Genomic DNA, 15324 nt, shown 5'->3' with positions numbered 1-15324 from the left:
ATCAGCCATCTGTGGCAGGTTTGCTGATGGTCAGCATCTATTTCTTTGTTCTTCTTTCCACCGCCGTCTCCTCCCTTGCCCTTTTGCACCATCTGCCATCCTTACCAGACATCAGGAGGTCACTTTCCTCCATTGAAACCCAGAGAATCAGACCAGGAAGGAATATTCGTAGCGAAGTTGTCTGCCCCTTTCATTTTACAAATGGGAAACGGGCTTAGAGAGGAGGTGGCAAACCCAGAAGCTGCCTCCCTGGTGGTGGCTCTTCGCTGCTCTTACCGTGACAGCCACTCCTCTGTCTGCCAGGGTGGCCCACGGGCTGGCAGCCTGCCACCAGCTGCAGCGCCCTTCCCTCCCTCTTGCTTTAACTTTAGGGGAGTCCGAAGTCTCTGTGTGACCTGCTGCCTCAGGCACAGGGTGCTGCCTGCGAGAGAAGTCGCGCTGCGGGAAGCACCTCTGTAGATGGATAGGTGTCTGTGTCCACCCCTCCGGGCTGCCTGGTTCTCTGGTTGCCTGTGAGACCAAAAAAGCGAGGGGAGGTCCTTTTCTACATAATGTTCACAAAGTGCTGTGTCCCTGCTCCTGAGAGCAGCCTGAGGTCCCAAGGTCTTGGGCTTCCCACTTCCTGCCAGTAGTAGCAAATGTGGCTCTGCAGTCACTGACCTGGGTCACCTGTGCTAGTGGCAGTGAGGGGAAGCTCTCCCCCCACAGATGGAGCCTTCTCATTGTCTGTCAATGATGTCATCACCTCCTAAGTTGACCATCTCCAACTAACACCCAGTGCTAATTGCTTTGCTCCTTTTCCCTGGAAATTAAATGTTCTCCTGCCCAGCAGCGCAGGAGCCACCCTTAGGGAAGAAGTGACCTTGAACATCTTAATGGTACTCCAGCTCAGGTTACCGTGTGGCTCCTACAAGTCTGAGCTTCTCCTGTGAATCTTGTCCCCAGGATTCCACCCCTGTGGGACTTGGAGGCCATAGCCCACTCCCAAAGGTATTAGGGATGCTGCACCCTGCCACCTGAGGGCTAGGGCCCAGGCTCACACAGCCCCTCTGCCCTACCAGGTCCACCTCAGACATCGGCAGCAAGACCCGAATGGCCGAGTCTACGGGGCCTGAGCCAGCCCAGCTGCACGACAGCGCCTCCTTTGCCCAGGTGTCCAGAGGCCCCGTGTCTGTGGCACAGTTGGATCAATCGGCTTTAAATTACTCAGGTGAGTGGGAGGAGGAAAGCCCGAGGTTCCTACTGCAGAACCCCTCCCCATCCTGTCCCCCAAATCCACTCTGCCTTCCACCTGCCACCCTCAGGAGCCAGAGCTTCCACATTTCTGGATCCCCTCATGACTTCACATCCCTGGCTAGAAGAGCTACTGATTTTACTTCTTAAAAGATGTGAAATTGGGCAAAATACTAAGTTTTGCTAAAATCAGGGTGTATGTTGACATGTTTCCAGTTTTGTGGGGGATTTTCTCTAAAGCATTACAGCTGGGCATAGTGGTACACACCTGTAATCCAAGTTACTTGGGGAGGCTGAGGCAGGAGGATCATGAGTTCAAACCCAGCCTCAGCAGCTCAGCAAGACCTTAAGCAACTCAGCGAGACCCTGACTCTAAATAAAATATTTTTTAAAAGGGCTAGGGATGTGGCTCAGTGGTTAAGATGCCCTGGGTTCAATCTCTTATACCAAACAAATGACAACAAAACACACATCCTCCCGGGACACTGGGGTGTCATTTCCTCTTGATAGCAGGTCAGGGATGTTGGGATAGGGAAGCAGGAGTTGTAAGGGCTCAGTGGGGAGAGTTTGGCCATCAAAGCTTAGAAAGCCTGTCAGTGGCAGCAGAGGATGCCCTCCCATACTGCAGGTGGCAGGGGCTGGGCTTGCAGGAGGCGATCTCCTGCTCTCTCTGAGCCCCTCCCCAGAACGTTTTCCTCTCATTCTCTAGCGAGGGCCAATGCCAGAGTCCTCCCTGGGTTCCCCAGCTTCCTCCAGTTTGAGCAGACGCGGGCCCATGGGTGCCAGCTGGGCCCACCACTACCTCTGCAAGGGATGGGAAGGTGGGAAAAGTCCAGAGCCCTTGCTCCATTGGCTGAAATCACAAAGTCTCTCCTTCCCCCAGGCAAGCGCAGATGCCAGCCTGGCAAAAGGGTGCGGACGGGATTTAGCCCCTACTTGGCCTCTAGGCCAGGTACTGTGAACATGGCCTCACCTGTTCCTCTGCACAGTGGCCCTTGAAGGGTCATACAGAGAAGGAAAGCCTGGTTCCCTCGGCTCTGACCCACATTCTTCCCTGCTGCTACATTCCCCAGAGCCTTGGCCATCACAGCTGGGGACATCTCAGCCAGGGACCTTAGATACAGCTGCACCAGTGTTACAACCCACAGCAAGTGCCACTCAACTCAGATCTGATCTAACAAGACCTCGAACCCAGCAGACCACCAGGCCTCCTTTATTTGGTCTGGGGCACTGGATCCCAGAGTCCAGCCTCTTCTGATCTGTTCTTCTCCTGTCTCTTCCACGCCAGGTAACACAGTGCCAGCAGTGTTCGCCATCCCTGCTGCCAACAGACCTGGCTTCACTGGCTACTTCATCCCGACACCTCCCTCATCCTACAGGAGCCAAGCCTGGATGTCCTACGCGGGAGAGAATGAGCTCCCAAGCCAGTGGGCCGATTCGGTGAGCCTCTTGCTGATACCCTCCTAAAACTTCACCTGCTGGCACGCTTGCAGGAGACACAGGACTGAAAGGCTGAGCCCCAGAGCTTGGTTATCTCAGCCCCTCCCACTAACCAGAGAGCCAAGCCAGTCATTTTAAAGGAGACAGTGAGGAAAGTCAGGGTGTCCTTTGACAGAGGAACTTGACACCTGTCTTCCACCACAAGTTCTACCTCTTCCTAGCAGGGAGACCTTAATCAAATGAATTTTTATAAGAATAGCTACCATCAGTTGAGTATTTTCTATGGGCCAGATACCGTGTTAGATGTCAGATGTATAGTATCTTATTTAATCTTCACAAAAATTGGGTAGGTATTATTATTCCCATGTTTACTCCCATTTTTCAGATGAGGAAACTGAGACCAAGTCAGGTGATGCAATTCATCTAACACCAACACAGTAAGGAAGGTGCCAAGGTTAGAATTTATACCTGTACCTGTGTGACTCCAAAGCACTCATTAAATTTGTTTCTTTTAGCTGTCAAATTTGACAAAATTTTAGATCCAAGGCCAGCAAATGAAGCATTAGAAACCCAAGACTGGAATTACCTTGTATATAAATCCTAAGACTTCCTGCCTGACTTCCGGCCAAGGACTGGCATGTTCTGATCCTCTGGTTTCTTCCTTCATTACAATAGGAGTATATGGCACAGTCTGTAGCTCTGTGAGTGTTCAAGCCCAAACCTGCCTTCTGAGTCACCTGCAAGGGGCTTCTGTGTGACCCTGGGTGATACCACCTACCATGGTTGAGATAGGCAGGCTGAGCCTGGTGGTTCCCTGGTGCTCTGGGTCATTTTAGGTATTGGTCTCAGCGTTTGGAATTCATCCTTGAGTTAGGAAATACCTCGACACCAGGGTCTGGCTCGTCTTCTCCCTGGGGTTTATACTCTCCACCTGTGGCTTCAACTCAGCATTGGTGTCTGTTCTGCCTGTAGTGACATGACATTTTAAGGACAGCACCTACATGCATTCACTTTCCTATTGACCAAAGGTAACTCCTTTGATTTCCAAAACATTTAAAAATGTATGCCATCTTGCATGATATTTCTGAAATGAATACTGTTCTTCCACCTTCTTTAAAAGTGGTTCATTTGTCCTGTATGAACCAACGTTAGTCCCACTGCTCCAAGATAACATTTGCAGGATGAGCTCTAATGGTTGGTAGGATTATTGCCCTCATGTCAAGTATCTCCAAACTACCATAATTTGGGGAGTTATTACTGTGGCTCAATATGGTTTTTTCTTTGCCTGATCTTGCTCCCAGCTGGCACTTTACATTGGTGTCAATGTCTCCACTTCCAGTAATACAGATTCTTGAATGTGTTTTTCCTAATGTGCTATTCTCTGCAAATGAACCATGTCTGAGCTCATTAGAATTGTTTATAAAGTTGGAGTAAGTAAGCTCTAAGAGAGGAACTCGAGGGAGTTCCTGCTGCTAAGTCTGTGTATCTTACTGTGGGACTTTATGGCATATGTTGGTTGTTGGGGGCCTTTTTACTCTCTCACATTCTCTCTCTCTCTCCTCTCTTCTTTTTTCCATTCTCTACTTTTCTGACATCACTGGCTAAGATTTGACTGATTCAGAGCTTATTTGACTCCATAAAATAGTCTTAAAGTCTACAAAATAATGTCTATACCTTCAGATGGTGTTTAAGTTATACAAGCCCGCAGTAATCCTGCAACTTTGACGCTCACCCGCCATGTGCAGTGTTAATACTGGGTGCTCTGTGGGAATTGGTGAAAGTATTTTCCAAATCCTTGACCTTGCTCTCAAGACACTTATAAATGAGAACTTAGCTAGGCTTGTGGCAATATCCAGATGCTGTTGGGCTCCTTAGAGATGAAGAAAACTTAGCTAGGCTAGTAGCTACATCCAGATGTTTTGGGTTCCTTAGAGATGAAGGAAACAGACTAGTAAATGGAAACCTAACTTTCCTGATAGAATGACTGGATCACTTTGGGCTCATCCCCCTCAGTGCGAAAGAGAACGAGTTTCCTACCGGTTGCTTATAAAGAAGAGAAGATGATTGCTGCCCCCTAAATGGTCTTTCTTGGAACCCTTACTATCTACAAAGCAGGGAGGTGTGCCCAGGCCTTGAGCAAGCTGGGCAGGACTGGGGATTTAGAGCACCTGAGAAATCATGCAGGAAGCTCAGAGGGACCAGTTGTCAGCTTAGGAAAGATTCCGCCTTAGGGGAGGGATAACCACACCCTCCACCTTCATTTGGAAGCCTGACCTTCCTCATCCCAAAAGCCAGCTTTAATAAAATCACCTGGATGTGGGTAGACAAATAGGTTTCATTCTTGATGCTAGATGAAAAAGGATTGGGAGGAGGCTTCCAGACTCAGTAGGAGGCTGCTGTGATCAATTGGTGAGGTCTGCCATGCGCCCTGGCGGGAAAAGTCTTATTTGCCAGCTCTGAATTTCATCCAGCAAAGTGCGACGGTGCCAGGCCATATCTTCTATCATCTTGCCTACTTCTGCCCTACTGCTGGATATTACTGAGACCACTCCAGTGGGCTCAGATTCCCTTGCCTATCCCAGCCACCAGCACCAGGTCTTGATGCCTGGCACGAGGGGTCTCAGGAATCAGACATTGACTCTCCACTCCAGTCTGTGCAGGTAGCTGAATCTGAAATGAGGGCCGGAGAATGTGGCTGCTTCAGCCTGAAACGTCTGACACCTGCTGACCATCCTTCAGTGACTTCCACACTGTGCTTCTCAGAGCCCAGGCTCCCAGAGACCCACTGCTGTGTGCTGTGCATAGTTCTGACCACTAGTGTGCAGCGGTAAGCACTTGAGGCCACGTCCTGCCTTCACAAAGTCCTGTGACAGGTGATAGCATCAGGAGGCATGACTGTCACAGTAGAGAAGCTGCAGGAAATACCTAACAGGGGTTCCTGGGCTAACATCAGGCTGGGAAAGGTTCCCAAGAGCAAGGAAATTTGAGCTGAGGTCCGAAACGTGCCTCCCTGTCCTGGCCTTGGTACCTGGTTAACCACCATCCCCGTGCATTCCCAGCTCCTGTGGCCCAAGGACTCTGACAGTCCAACTCTGGTTTTCCTCTAGGAGGCAGAAAAACCTACAAGTGCTACATAAAGAGACCTGCCATCAACACCTATTTACTCCTTTGCTTTCTTTGTTAGGTCTTTGGGGAAATTAAAGCCTCAAACTCAGACTTCAGACATTGATCCAATGACTTCTTCCTTTGCTTGCATCCTGGACTTGCGTCCAGAACTCATCACCTCCAGTGGGTCCTTCCCAAAGCATGGTCTCTCCCTCTGTCTGACACCCAGCAGGGATTCCCAGGCCAGGATCAGCCATGCATCTTAGGAGCTGGCCTGCTCAGGAGGGGTCATTAGAACATCTGCAGGGAAGGGAGGGGCTGCTTTCCTACCATATATTCCCTCATCCAAAATTTCTGAATTATTACTCAACCCCATTGCTATGGTCTGAATGTCTGTGTCCCTTTCTTCGAATTCAAAAGTTGAATCCTATCACCCTAAGGTGATGGTATTAAGAGGCGAGACAGAGGTGATTGGCTCATAAGGGTGAAGCCCGTATAAAGGCGATTATAAGAGAGAGTCCCTCACCCTCTGCCATGTGATAGTGAAGAAGTAGTTGTCTGTGACCCAGGAAGCAGCCCTCACCAGACGGGGAATCTGCCAGGGCCTAGTTCTTAGACTTTCCAGCCTTCAGAACCATGAGAAATAATCTCGGTTGTTTATAAGCACTTCTGTTTGTGAGATTTTGTTATAACAACCCAAACAGACTAAGGCAGCCATCGGCCCCATCTTCACCCAGTGCCAGACGAGTGTGTCTGTTATGGGGGAATGGACTGTGTTCCTCAGAAGTGTGATGCAGAAACTAGGTAGAAGCACCAGGAAGCTTGTGCTCATGGCCTGGCATTCAGTGGCTTTTAGACCTGCACCTTCCTGGGTTCACTGACCTCCCTGCACCCCTCCCCAGCCCATGCCTTTGAACTTGCTTTTCCCTCTCCCATCTCATCTTCCGGAAGTGGAACGTCCTCTGCGGCCTCTCCCAGAGAGCTGCCACACATGCTCCCTCCTCACAGCACCCCATGCCGTGGCAGCCTTGTCACTCATCCTGCAGTGAGCCAGCCAACATCGTGGGACATGAGGCCTTTGTGGACTATCTGGAACAACATCTCCAACTGTGGCACTGGTTCTGTGGGAGAGTCACTTCTGAATTCCACATCTGAGCCTTGTCCTTACTCCTGGAAGTTTCCATGTATTTGAGTAGAGAACAATGTGTCTTTCATTTTTAATGAAAAGAGAACAATTTTTTTTTTTTTTTTAAAGAAACTAGATCCTATCCTGGATCCAAGACATTGTAGCGCAGGGTTTAATTCCCAGCCCTTGGAGCCAGACACACCTGTGCCAAGCATGTCTCGACAGCTTGCTGGCTTGTGTCACCTTCAATGGGGAACACTTTTGCTTCAGCGTTCTCACCTGTTAAATTAGGATAACAGGGCCTACCTCCTGGGCTGCTTCTGAGAATTAAATGAGATAATGTGTGGAGAGCCATTGGCACAGACTCCATGGGTGGTAGCTATTATTAAGAAGAAACCCGTGTACTCCCTCCCATACAATAGTTCTGGTGATGGATTGTACTTAAATTAATAAGGAAGCCAGGAGGTTCAGATGTAGACTCAGATATATTGCTGATGTTTTCAGCAAGGTTTAAAACACCTATTCAATTCATCCAACCAACATATTCAGTGAGTCTAAATCACCTGTTTTCTAAACATTCTAGATCTTGTATCTGCACAGTGGTACATGGCTCCCATTTTCTGTTCTCTTTTAAACCCTTTCCTCACCCTCAGTCCCCTCCTGCTTCCAGTATCAAGTGTGTCCTGTGACGTGAGCTGCCTCCTAATCCCATGCCCTTCTCTTCTCTCCCATGCTCCGCAGGTCCCCCTCCCCGGGTACATCGAGGCCTACCCCCGGTCACGGTATCAACAGAGCTCACCCTCCAGGCTCCCTCGCCAGTATAGCCAGCCGGCCAACCTGCACCCCAGCCTGGAGCAGGCTCCGGTGCCCTCTGCAGCAGCCTCACAGCAGAGCCTGGCAGAGAACGACCCATCTGACGCCCCCCTGACCAACATCTCCACCGCAGCCCTTGTGAAGGCCATCCGGGAGGAGGTGGCCAAGCTGGCCAAGAAGCAGACGGACATGTTTGAGTTCCAGGTCTAACGCCTTAGCCCCGTGGGACTCTGCACTTCTAGACTTCACGGAAGCAGGCTTTGGGTCACTCACGCCCAATGTGTGGGGCCTGGAGACGTAGACAATGGGTGAATCTCACCCTCAGTTTCAGAAAAGGTGAACAGGAGGGCTTCTGAAAAACAGAGGACATTCATGAACGGCTGGATTCTTGGTTTGTGCAGCTGATGGCAGTCAAGATGTCCCTGCTTGGGACCATACATGTGATACTGTGTTGCACCAAATGTTTGAAGCGTGGGTGTATTTCCCTAAGGAGCCTTAGTCACCAGAGGCACAGGCTAATGTACAGATTCCTGTCCAATGCTACATTTTAACAAATCACCAGAAGGGGGAGAACATAGCTCTATCTTCGGTGACCTCTGCATGTTAACTCTTTCTGTGTTAAAGGCAATGTAGGAGTGTGAATTAAGCACCAGCCTGTACTGTCTCATTCAGCCATGACCATGATCACTAACATCATCTCTAGTCTGTAAGGGAGACACTGACTCCAGCCAAGAAACTTGAGCTCCTTTGCTTTTAAAGGCTCATATTCAAAGTCAAATGAATTGGATGAAAATCAGTACCAGTGGCTATGCCTATAAATAGTCCTGACTCTTTCTTTTCCCCTGCGAATTAAAGGTGGAGAAAGAGAGAAGATGGGCAGGAATGGTGGATTCGTGTTGACAGAGTTTTTAAAAGGTGTTGTCATTTTGGAAATAGAGTACCCTATAAGTTGGGACCTAATGGAAAGAGAATCAGTGCTAAGAGCTTTTAGGGTCCTACAAAAGAAAACATTTGTGGTGGTTTTTCTTTGCCTGCATTGAAGGTGGCACAAGAACAGAGCTTCTCTCTTTGGGGTGATAATAGGTGCGTTGATTTTCACAAGAAAATCTGTCTCTTCAACAGGGATGACCAGCATGTGCTGCGGAATGTACAAAAGGAAGTAGTCATCGATTCTAGTTAGAAACTCGAGTTGTAACTTAGCAGTCTGTTTATAGAAGCTTCCAAATATAGAAAATCTGTTGACACAGTTTCACTATAAATAACCTTTTACTAAGTGTATGGAGTTTACCAGTTCTCCATAGTTGATGGATGCAGGAGGACACTTGCTAAAATGACAGGAATCCTACCTTTTGTGACCAGGATGTTCTGTGTCACCCTCCCTGGCATGGAGAGTTGGCCTCTAGACCTCTGGGTGGAAGACATTGCCCACAGCACTGGAGTGCCAGCCTCTGATTACCCATCATGCAAACAAGACAGCTACTGACTGTGGGTTACAGAGGAACTGGGGGCACTTGGCTCCCTGCCTGACTTTGGGAGCCATGTGTGGTGTTGGGGGCTTGTTTGGTGTCTGTTGGAGAACGAGGTCCTGTCCTGCCTTCACCCATGATCCATCAGCTTCAGCTTCCCCATTCTCTTCCGAGTCTACCTTCCCATTTTCCTCATGAGTTTCTTTGGTCTTTACTGAAAGAAGCAGGTGGAAATAGGAAAGTTGAGGGAAGAGTAGGAACAGAACTGATTCCAATGGGAGGTTCAAGCTGTCAAAGCACAGGTTTTTCCAAGAAGCTGTTTTTATTTCCCAATGGCAAATAGCCCTTTCTGGAATGTTTAGAGATGATGCGTCATGGAATCCCCAAACAAGACTCTTATTCGGATGATATTAGGTAGCGTCCTTTCAGTATGCTGGTTGATCTTTCATAGTGTTAGTTTTTTGTTACTTAAAAAGAAATCAGCTATAAATAAAATGTATTTTTGTAATTTCCACGTGTATATATGGTATATTTCTACCAATGGCCAGTTGTTGTAGTCCAAAACCTAAGTCAGCTTGCAGAACACTATGGACAGTGCGAGATTTTATTGACAGATTCACACGATGCCTAAGGCTATCCAAAAAGGCATCTGATACACTTGAATGAACAAAGAGCCAAAGAAACTCAGCCTTTTCATGCAAATGATATGAGTCTGATAAAATCAGCTACATTGTCCTGCTTTATCAATAATATCAATGTTTCATCAGTGCAATGATATTAATCCAGTACTTTGTCTGCTTGGTAAATGCCTGGAAATACTGTATGCAAAAATGAAATTTCAAGACCTCAGTATCATTGAAATATATGTACATGTTTCAAAAGACAGTGTCTGAGCTTTGGATGTTCCACTGACATACAGACCATGAATCTATAGTTTGCAATGGTGTGGCTCCAGATGGCTAAGAGGATGGAGCTACAGATCATCGCAACCTTTGCAGAAGTAGGTGGTCCCCATAGGTAATGTTTGAGAAAATTAAAATATAGTATACTGAACCAAACACTTTCTTAGATCAGACACCATGGGTTCAAGACAAGTATTTGAGAGGGAAAACTTACATTGAAAAGAAATCTGTTCGTGTTCCCCCACCAATGGGGAAGCAGAGTCATTGTGTTGGTTTTCTGGGACTAAGATGTGTTCCCTTCTCTGAAGAGTCTCCTAACCTTATGGAGATGACAGATGCCTGGACAGGTGACTCTGAGAAAAGACAGATTGGTCAAAAGTGCCTCATGGAGGGAAAAATAGGATTCCATGACAGCCTAGAGGAGGCAGCAATGACCTGTGTTCATTGTGATCCTCCAGGCAGACTCGGAAGCCATAGTGGACCTCGTGACTTGGAGGAGGAAGCAGAAGTGGAGTGACTGGCCTGAGGATCCAGCCCACGCCAATGGATTCACCATTTGACCTGCTTCCATCTTCCACGCTAACGTCAGCGACACATTCCTTTGTGCCTGGAAGTTTGAAAACTAGACAAGGGTCATATGAGGGACTCCATAATGTTCTTGCCAAGGAAACAGATGGTCGAGTATGTAAGGAACTTTGGATATAGTGTACAGAGGACAATACCCTTGGGGCTTAATAAACATTTTCTCAGCACTGGTTTTGATGCAAGTTGTTCTGCATTCATGAAAAAGAGATGCATTTTGGCCTTCCCCAGAGAGTACTGTCCAGGAAACGGTGTCCTCGGCTGTTGTTCAGAACTGAACAGGGGTGAATTCTTCCCTTGGTACCGTGGATCCACACAGGCAGGAGGGCACTGACAGCTTGTCATTGTGAGGTAGCAGATGCTGTGTTCCGCATCTGGGGAGACGATCCACTGGTACAGGAACACAGAGGTCTATTGCATGGCCTGGCACCTGTGATATGAGGCATGTGCAATAACAAGATGGCAGCTGTTACCTGTGAGGAAGAAGCTGCCTCTTCAAGGGTGGATTATGTAAGAATTAATTCTCTAGTCTTGGGAGAAGTTATCTTGTGCATTTGTTATTTTAAGAATCCAGCAAAAGGGCATGTAGCTTCTGAATAATCTAGACAGAAGAAATGAAATCATTAGATATTACACATATGATTTTTAAAAAAACCTTCTGAGAGAGAACGTGTAGAATAGAAGGGGCAAGGATTTTAAATCCCTTCTGAAAGAAATGCTTTTCTAACTTTGAGGCAGAAATTGGAGAAATGGATCAAAATTTTGAATACCGATTAATACTGATTACATATAAATAAACTTCAATTGTTTTCTACGTAGCACAGAGGTGCTCAAAGTTCAATGAATGCAATTTTTAAAGTTTGAGAACAGGACTTGAACCGAACACTAATTCCTCCTACCACACACAAAGTACAGCCAAACACTTTAAAGAACGATAATAATTTAGCGTGGAGGAGTGACTGAGTGGGTCTAAGTGTTGGAACTTAAATTCTTCCCTTTAGTCCAACCTCAAAGGTATTCTGGTCAAGGAACATGCAAGGACGAGAAACCCGTTTACACTTGCTCAAATGTTGAGGTTGACTGAAAGAATTCAGGGACATTCCATAGGAACAAACGCAGCTCCTGGTGGCAAGGGATGGAGGCAGCTGTCCTGGCTCTTGCACTCACGCTCTCTCACGTTCTCGCTCATCTGTTTCTCTCTGCACATCTGCTGGGATCTCGTGCTTCCCGTGGCTCACTCAGTAGTGCATAGGTAGCTGACAAACCCACCCCAGGAGCCACTCCACTCCACCTTTCCTTCCTTCCCAGTGCCCACCACTCTGACTAGCATCTCTGTGCCCCCTCAAGTGAATTCTGAAGAATCTGATGGGTCCAGTTCTTCTGGCTCTGGATGAGCCTCCCTGGGGTCAGGTGCCTGCCTATCCAATCAGCCATGACCTGGGAGGCAGGGTCATGTCATAAAGCATGGCTCCCTGGGTTGACCCTTTTGAGGGGAAATTTGGTGTGTTGGGGGGTTAGTACCCAGAGAAAGGAGTATGACTGGGCAGGACCTTCTAAGGGAACCTACTGCACACTGGAAATGACCAGTTCTGCTAGCGTGCTACACAGAAGCCAGTATTCAGAGGGCAATGCCTATGGATACTGCCAAAGAGAGGGAGCATTCCTCACTTGCATATCGGGTGAGAACACATCCACTTGAGACCCTAGGAGACTGGAACTGCCCTGGCACCGCTGACCCCAACACCAGTTACTGAATGCTGCTGCTGGGCCTAAGAAGGGACTTCTGACCAAGGCCCAGTTAGCACAAGGTCTTGCTCAGCAGACAATAAATACTTGTAAATTGAATTGCATGATCTTAGCTCAGGTGCTATTAACGTGGCTCATGCCACACACTTGCATGGATGAGAAAACCAATGAGCCTCTCTATAGTCTTTTGAAACAAAATTGGTTTCAAGTGAAATTGATATTACAGTGGCTCTGACCTTCTGGATGTAATAAGTTAGTGTCCTGAGAATTGAAAGGTCTCTTGATTTCTTAGGTGAACTCTTACAGAATGCTAGCCAGGATTAATACTAAAATATAGGGTGTTTCTGAGAAGGAATATTTAGGAAATATAATTATGCCAGAAATAAATTCTCTTAGGAGATATTGAGTTGCTTTGGTTCTGCAGGTTTTAAAGATGAAGAAATTTTTAATACAGCAGAATTTGTCTCCAAAGGTCAGACCTATACTTTAGTGAGAGCCATTATACAATGAAATCTAGAAATTGATTATTTTCATTCTCTAACTTTGGTCACAGACTTTTGTAAATCATGGAGGGAGGCCATCAGTATATTTTACATACATTAACTTTGGCCTCACTTACTTTTCCTCAACTCTTCCTTGTGTCTAAACTCACCTCCAAACCCCACACAATTTGAGTGAAGAAGACATTTGTACCCAACCGAATCAATGGACTGGAAATTTTAAAGAGGTGTAAATATTCTAGACTTTGAGTGACTCACTCTGAATTTGTCTTTAATTCCTCATCCGTCAAATGGGTATAACAACATCTCTATGTCCTTCCTCCCTTGCTGGTTGTGAGGAACACATAGCATAATGTAACTGAAAATGGTTCGAGAAGAGTATTTGAAAGAATTCCCTGTAAAGTATTAGCTTCACAATTCAGTTTTATCCAGCAAAATAGTTTAGCTCCTCCAACCACTGAATTGATTTGTATTGTCATGTGCTCCATGACAAAACTTCTTGGCAAGGAAAAATAAAAGAAATTCCTAAGTTTGGGATTGCCCACAAAAGCCAGCCCCACACGGAGTTGCTGTTGTCGTTGTCGTCTGTGATTTCGAGGGTGAGTAAGTACTTGTACGTGTGCTTTCACTCTGGGTGAAAAGCCCAGACCAGTGATTCTTTCAAATCACGTTAGACACGTTGGGCAAAGTACTGAGCAGAAGCTTTGAATGTAGCTGTTGTTATTTTAATGCTTTGCTTTCTAATTAACTTTGTACGTCCTTTGCCTCTGCCGGGAACAGAGTGTTCATATGCTGTTAGAATTTTTTATTGTAAAATAAAATGACAAAGGCTTTCATACCCCAAACCTGCCTGCTTCTCCTTCTACCTCCTCCAGATGGTGAGATGGCATCCCTTTCACACCCGAGCCCCACAAGAGTGTCTGTTGGGGGTGCCAAAGAGCAGTGGCAGGCCTGGAAGGCCCTGTGTGGTCCCAGAAGCCATCGGGCCTTGGGGCATGAGCTCATGGGCCAAAAACAGAAGTGCGCCCTTGGCAATTCACAGGCCCCAGGGAGAAAGAAGCCAATGTCCGCTCAGGTGTCCTTCTCAGAGCATAAGTCAGGCCCCTGAAGTCCGTGGCTTCCAAGGAAACCAGGGAGAGCAAGGGTGTAGGACACAGACCCCCAAGACCACCTGCTCCGGCCCCGTGCTAGACCCAGCACTCCTGAAACCTGCCCCAGGCTCAGCCTCACCCAGAGGCCATGGTCCAGGCTGCCTGCTCTGGCCTCTGACTTACACTGGTGGACCGCAGATTCTCTCTTTAGGAAATACTGAGAAATGGAATCTGATAGCAGCACATGTCAAAACTGAATGGTTGAGATTCATAGAAGAGGTAAGAAAGTCTGTCTCTTTTAATGAAAACAGACAAGCAAGCCAATTCTGGAAGCTTCTGAGGAGTCCCTTGCCTAATGTTGAGTCACAGCCCCGGGGCTTTGGTGTATCCAGGAGACTTGGGCAGCAGTACAGTGCTGCTTCTCATGGGACCCCAGTTTGCTGAAGCTCTCTAAGTCCTTAAAAAATACCTAGAGATCACAGGAGCGATATTGGACTCCTCTCTTTACTCCTGTGGAAAGAGGAATCAAATATGCACAGAAGGTGACCCCAAAGCCACTGCCTTGCTGCCCTGCTGAGGACAAAGTTTGGAGACCTACAGAATGCTTTTGGTGAGGCTCACAATAGGTTGGACCCATTGCAGAGACTAGTAGGGGTGACCCAGGGACTCAGGGGCTCCCTACTCCTCTTTTTCCTTCCTCCGGGCCCCTGGTGGCACTTGGTTATCAGGACAAATGAAAAGATCAAATGAAAGCAAGGGACAATGCCTACTTTAGTCCCAGGAATGAGAGGGAGACACAGACCCAGGGAACTGGAAAAAGCTCATCGAAGCCTCCCTCATCCCTGCTGGGTCCCCACCAGAGACAGGACAGCAAACTTATTCCAACTGGCAGTCTCTGACCTCTGTAAATAAAAGTGATGCCTCTGACTCCTGAGCTCCATTGACCACTGGAACCAGAGAGGATATGCCATGGAACCAAGAGCGAAAGCAGTGAAGAGCGACCTCTGGTAAAAGGTACACGGAGGGTGAGCAGGTGCTGGGGACTGAGTGCTGTGTGTCCCCTCCCCCAGTTCACCTGTTGACACCTAACCTCTGCTACGAGGGTATCTGGAGGTAGGGAACTAAGGAGGCCATTAGGCATGAAACCTCACAGGTGAAATGATAAAAGAGACCCTGAGAGATCCCGTGCCCTCCTTCCTCCACCTATGAATCAGAAAGCAGGACCTTGCCAGACGCTAAATCTGCAGCTGCCTTGATATTGGACTTCTATTGTTTATGTGGTTTTATGGTATTTGTTGTAGCAGCCCAAACAGACCAAGG

General features: G+C 47.5%; 1 protein-coding gene across 6 annotated transcripts in view; it reads left to right on the top strand.

Annotated features, from left to right (window-relative positions):
- Positions 1-13758, top strand: part of Kiaa1549l (KIAA1549 like) — a 251554-nt gene extending 237796 nt beyond the window's left edge. For all 6 annotated transcript variants that reach the window (XM_047517021.1, XM_047517020.1, XM_047517018.1 and 3 more), the window contains 3 exons: positions 1062-1210; positions 2522-2673; positions 7646-13758. In XM_047517021.1, the coding sequence (XP_047372977.1) occupies positions 1062-1210; positions 2522-2673; positions 7646-7927 (583 nt within the window). In that variant the 3' untranslated portion in view covers positions 7928-13758. The remainder of the gene's footprint in view (positions 1-1061; positions 1211-2521; positions 2674-7645) is intronic.
- Positions 13759-15324: the final 1566 nt, after the last annotated feature.

The sequence above is a fragment of the Sciurus carolinensis genome, chromosome 11 (genome assembly GCF_902686445.1).
Source record: "Sciurus carolinensis chromosome 11, mSciCar1.2, whole genome shotgun sequence".
NCBI classification, from domain to species: Eukaryota; Metazoa; Chordata; class Mammalia; order Rodentia; family Sciuridae; genus Sciurus; species Sciurus carolinensis.
Note: the sequence above shows the minus strand (reverse complement) of the source record. Positions and strands in the feature narration are given on the sequence as shown.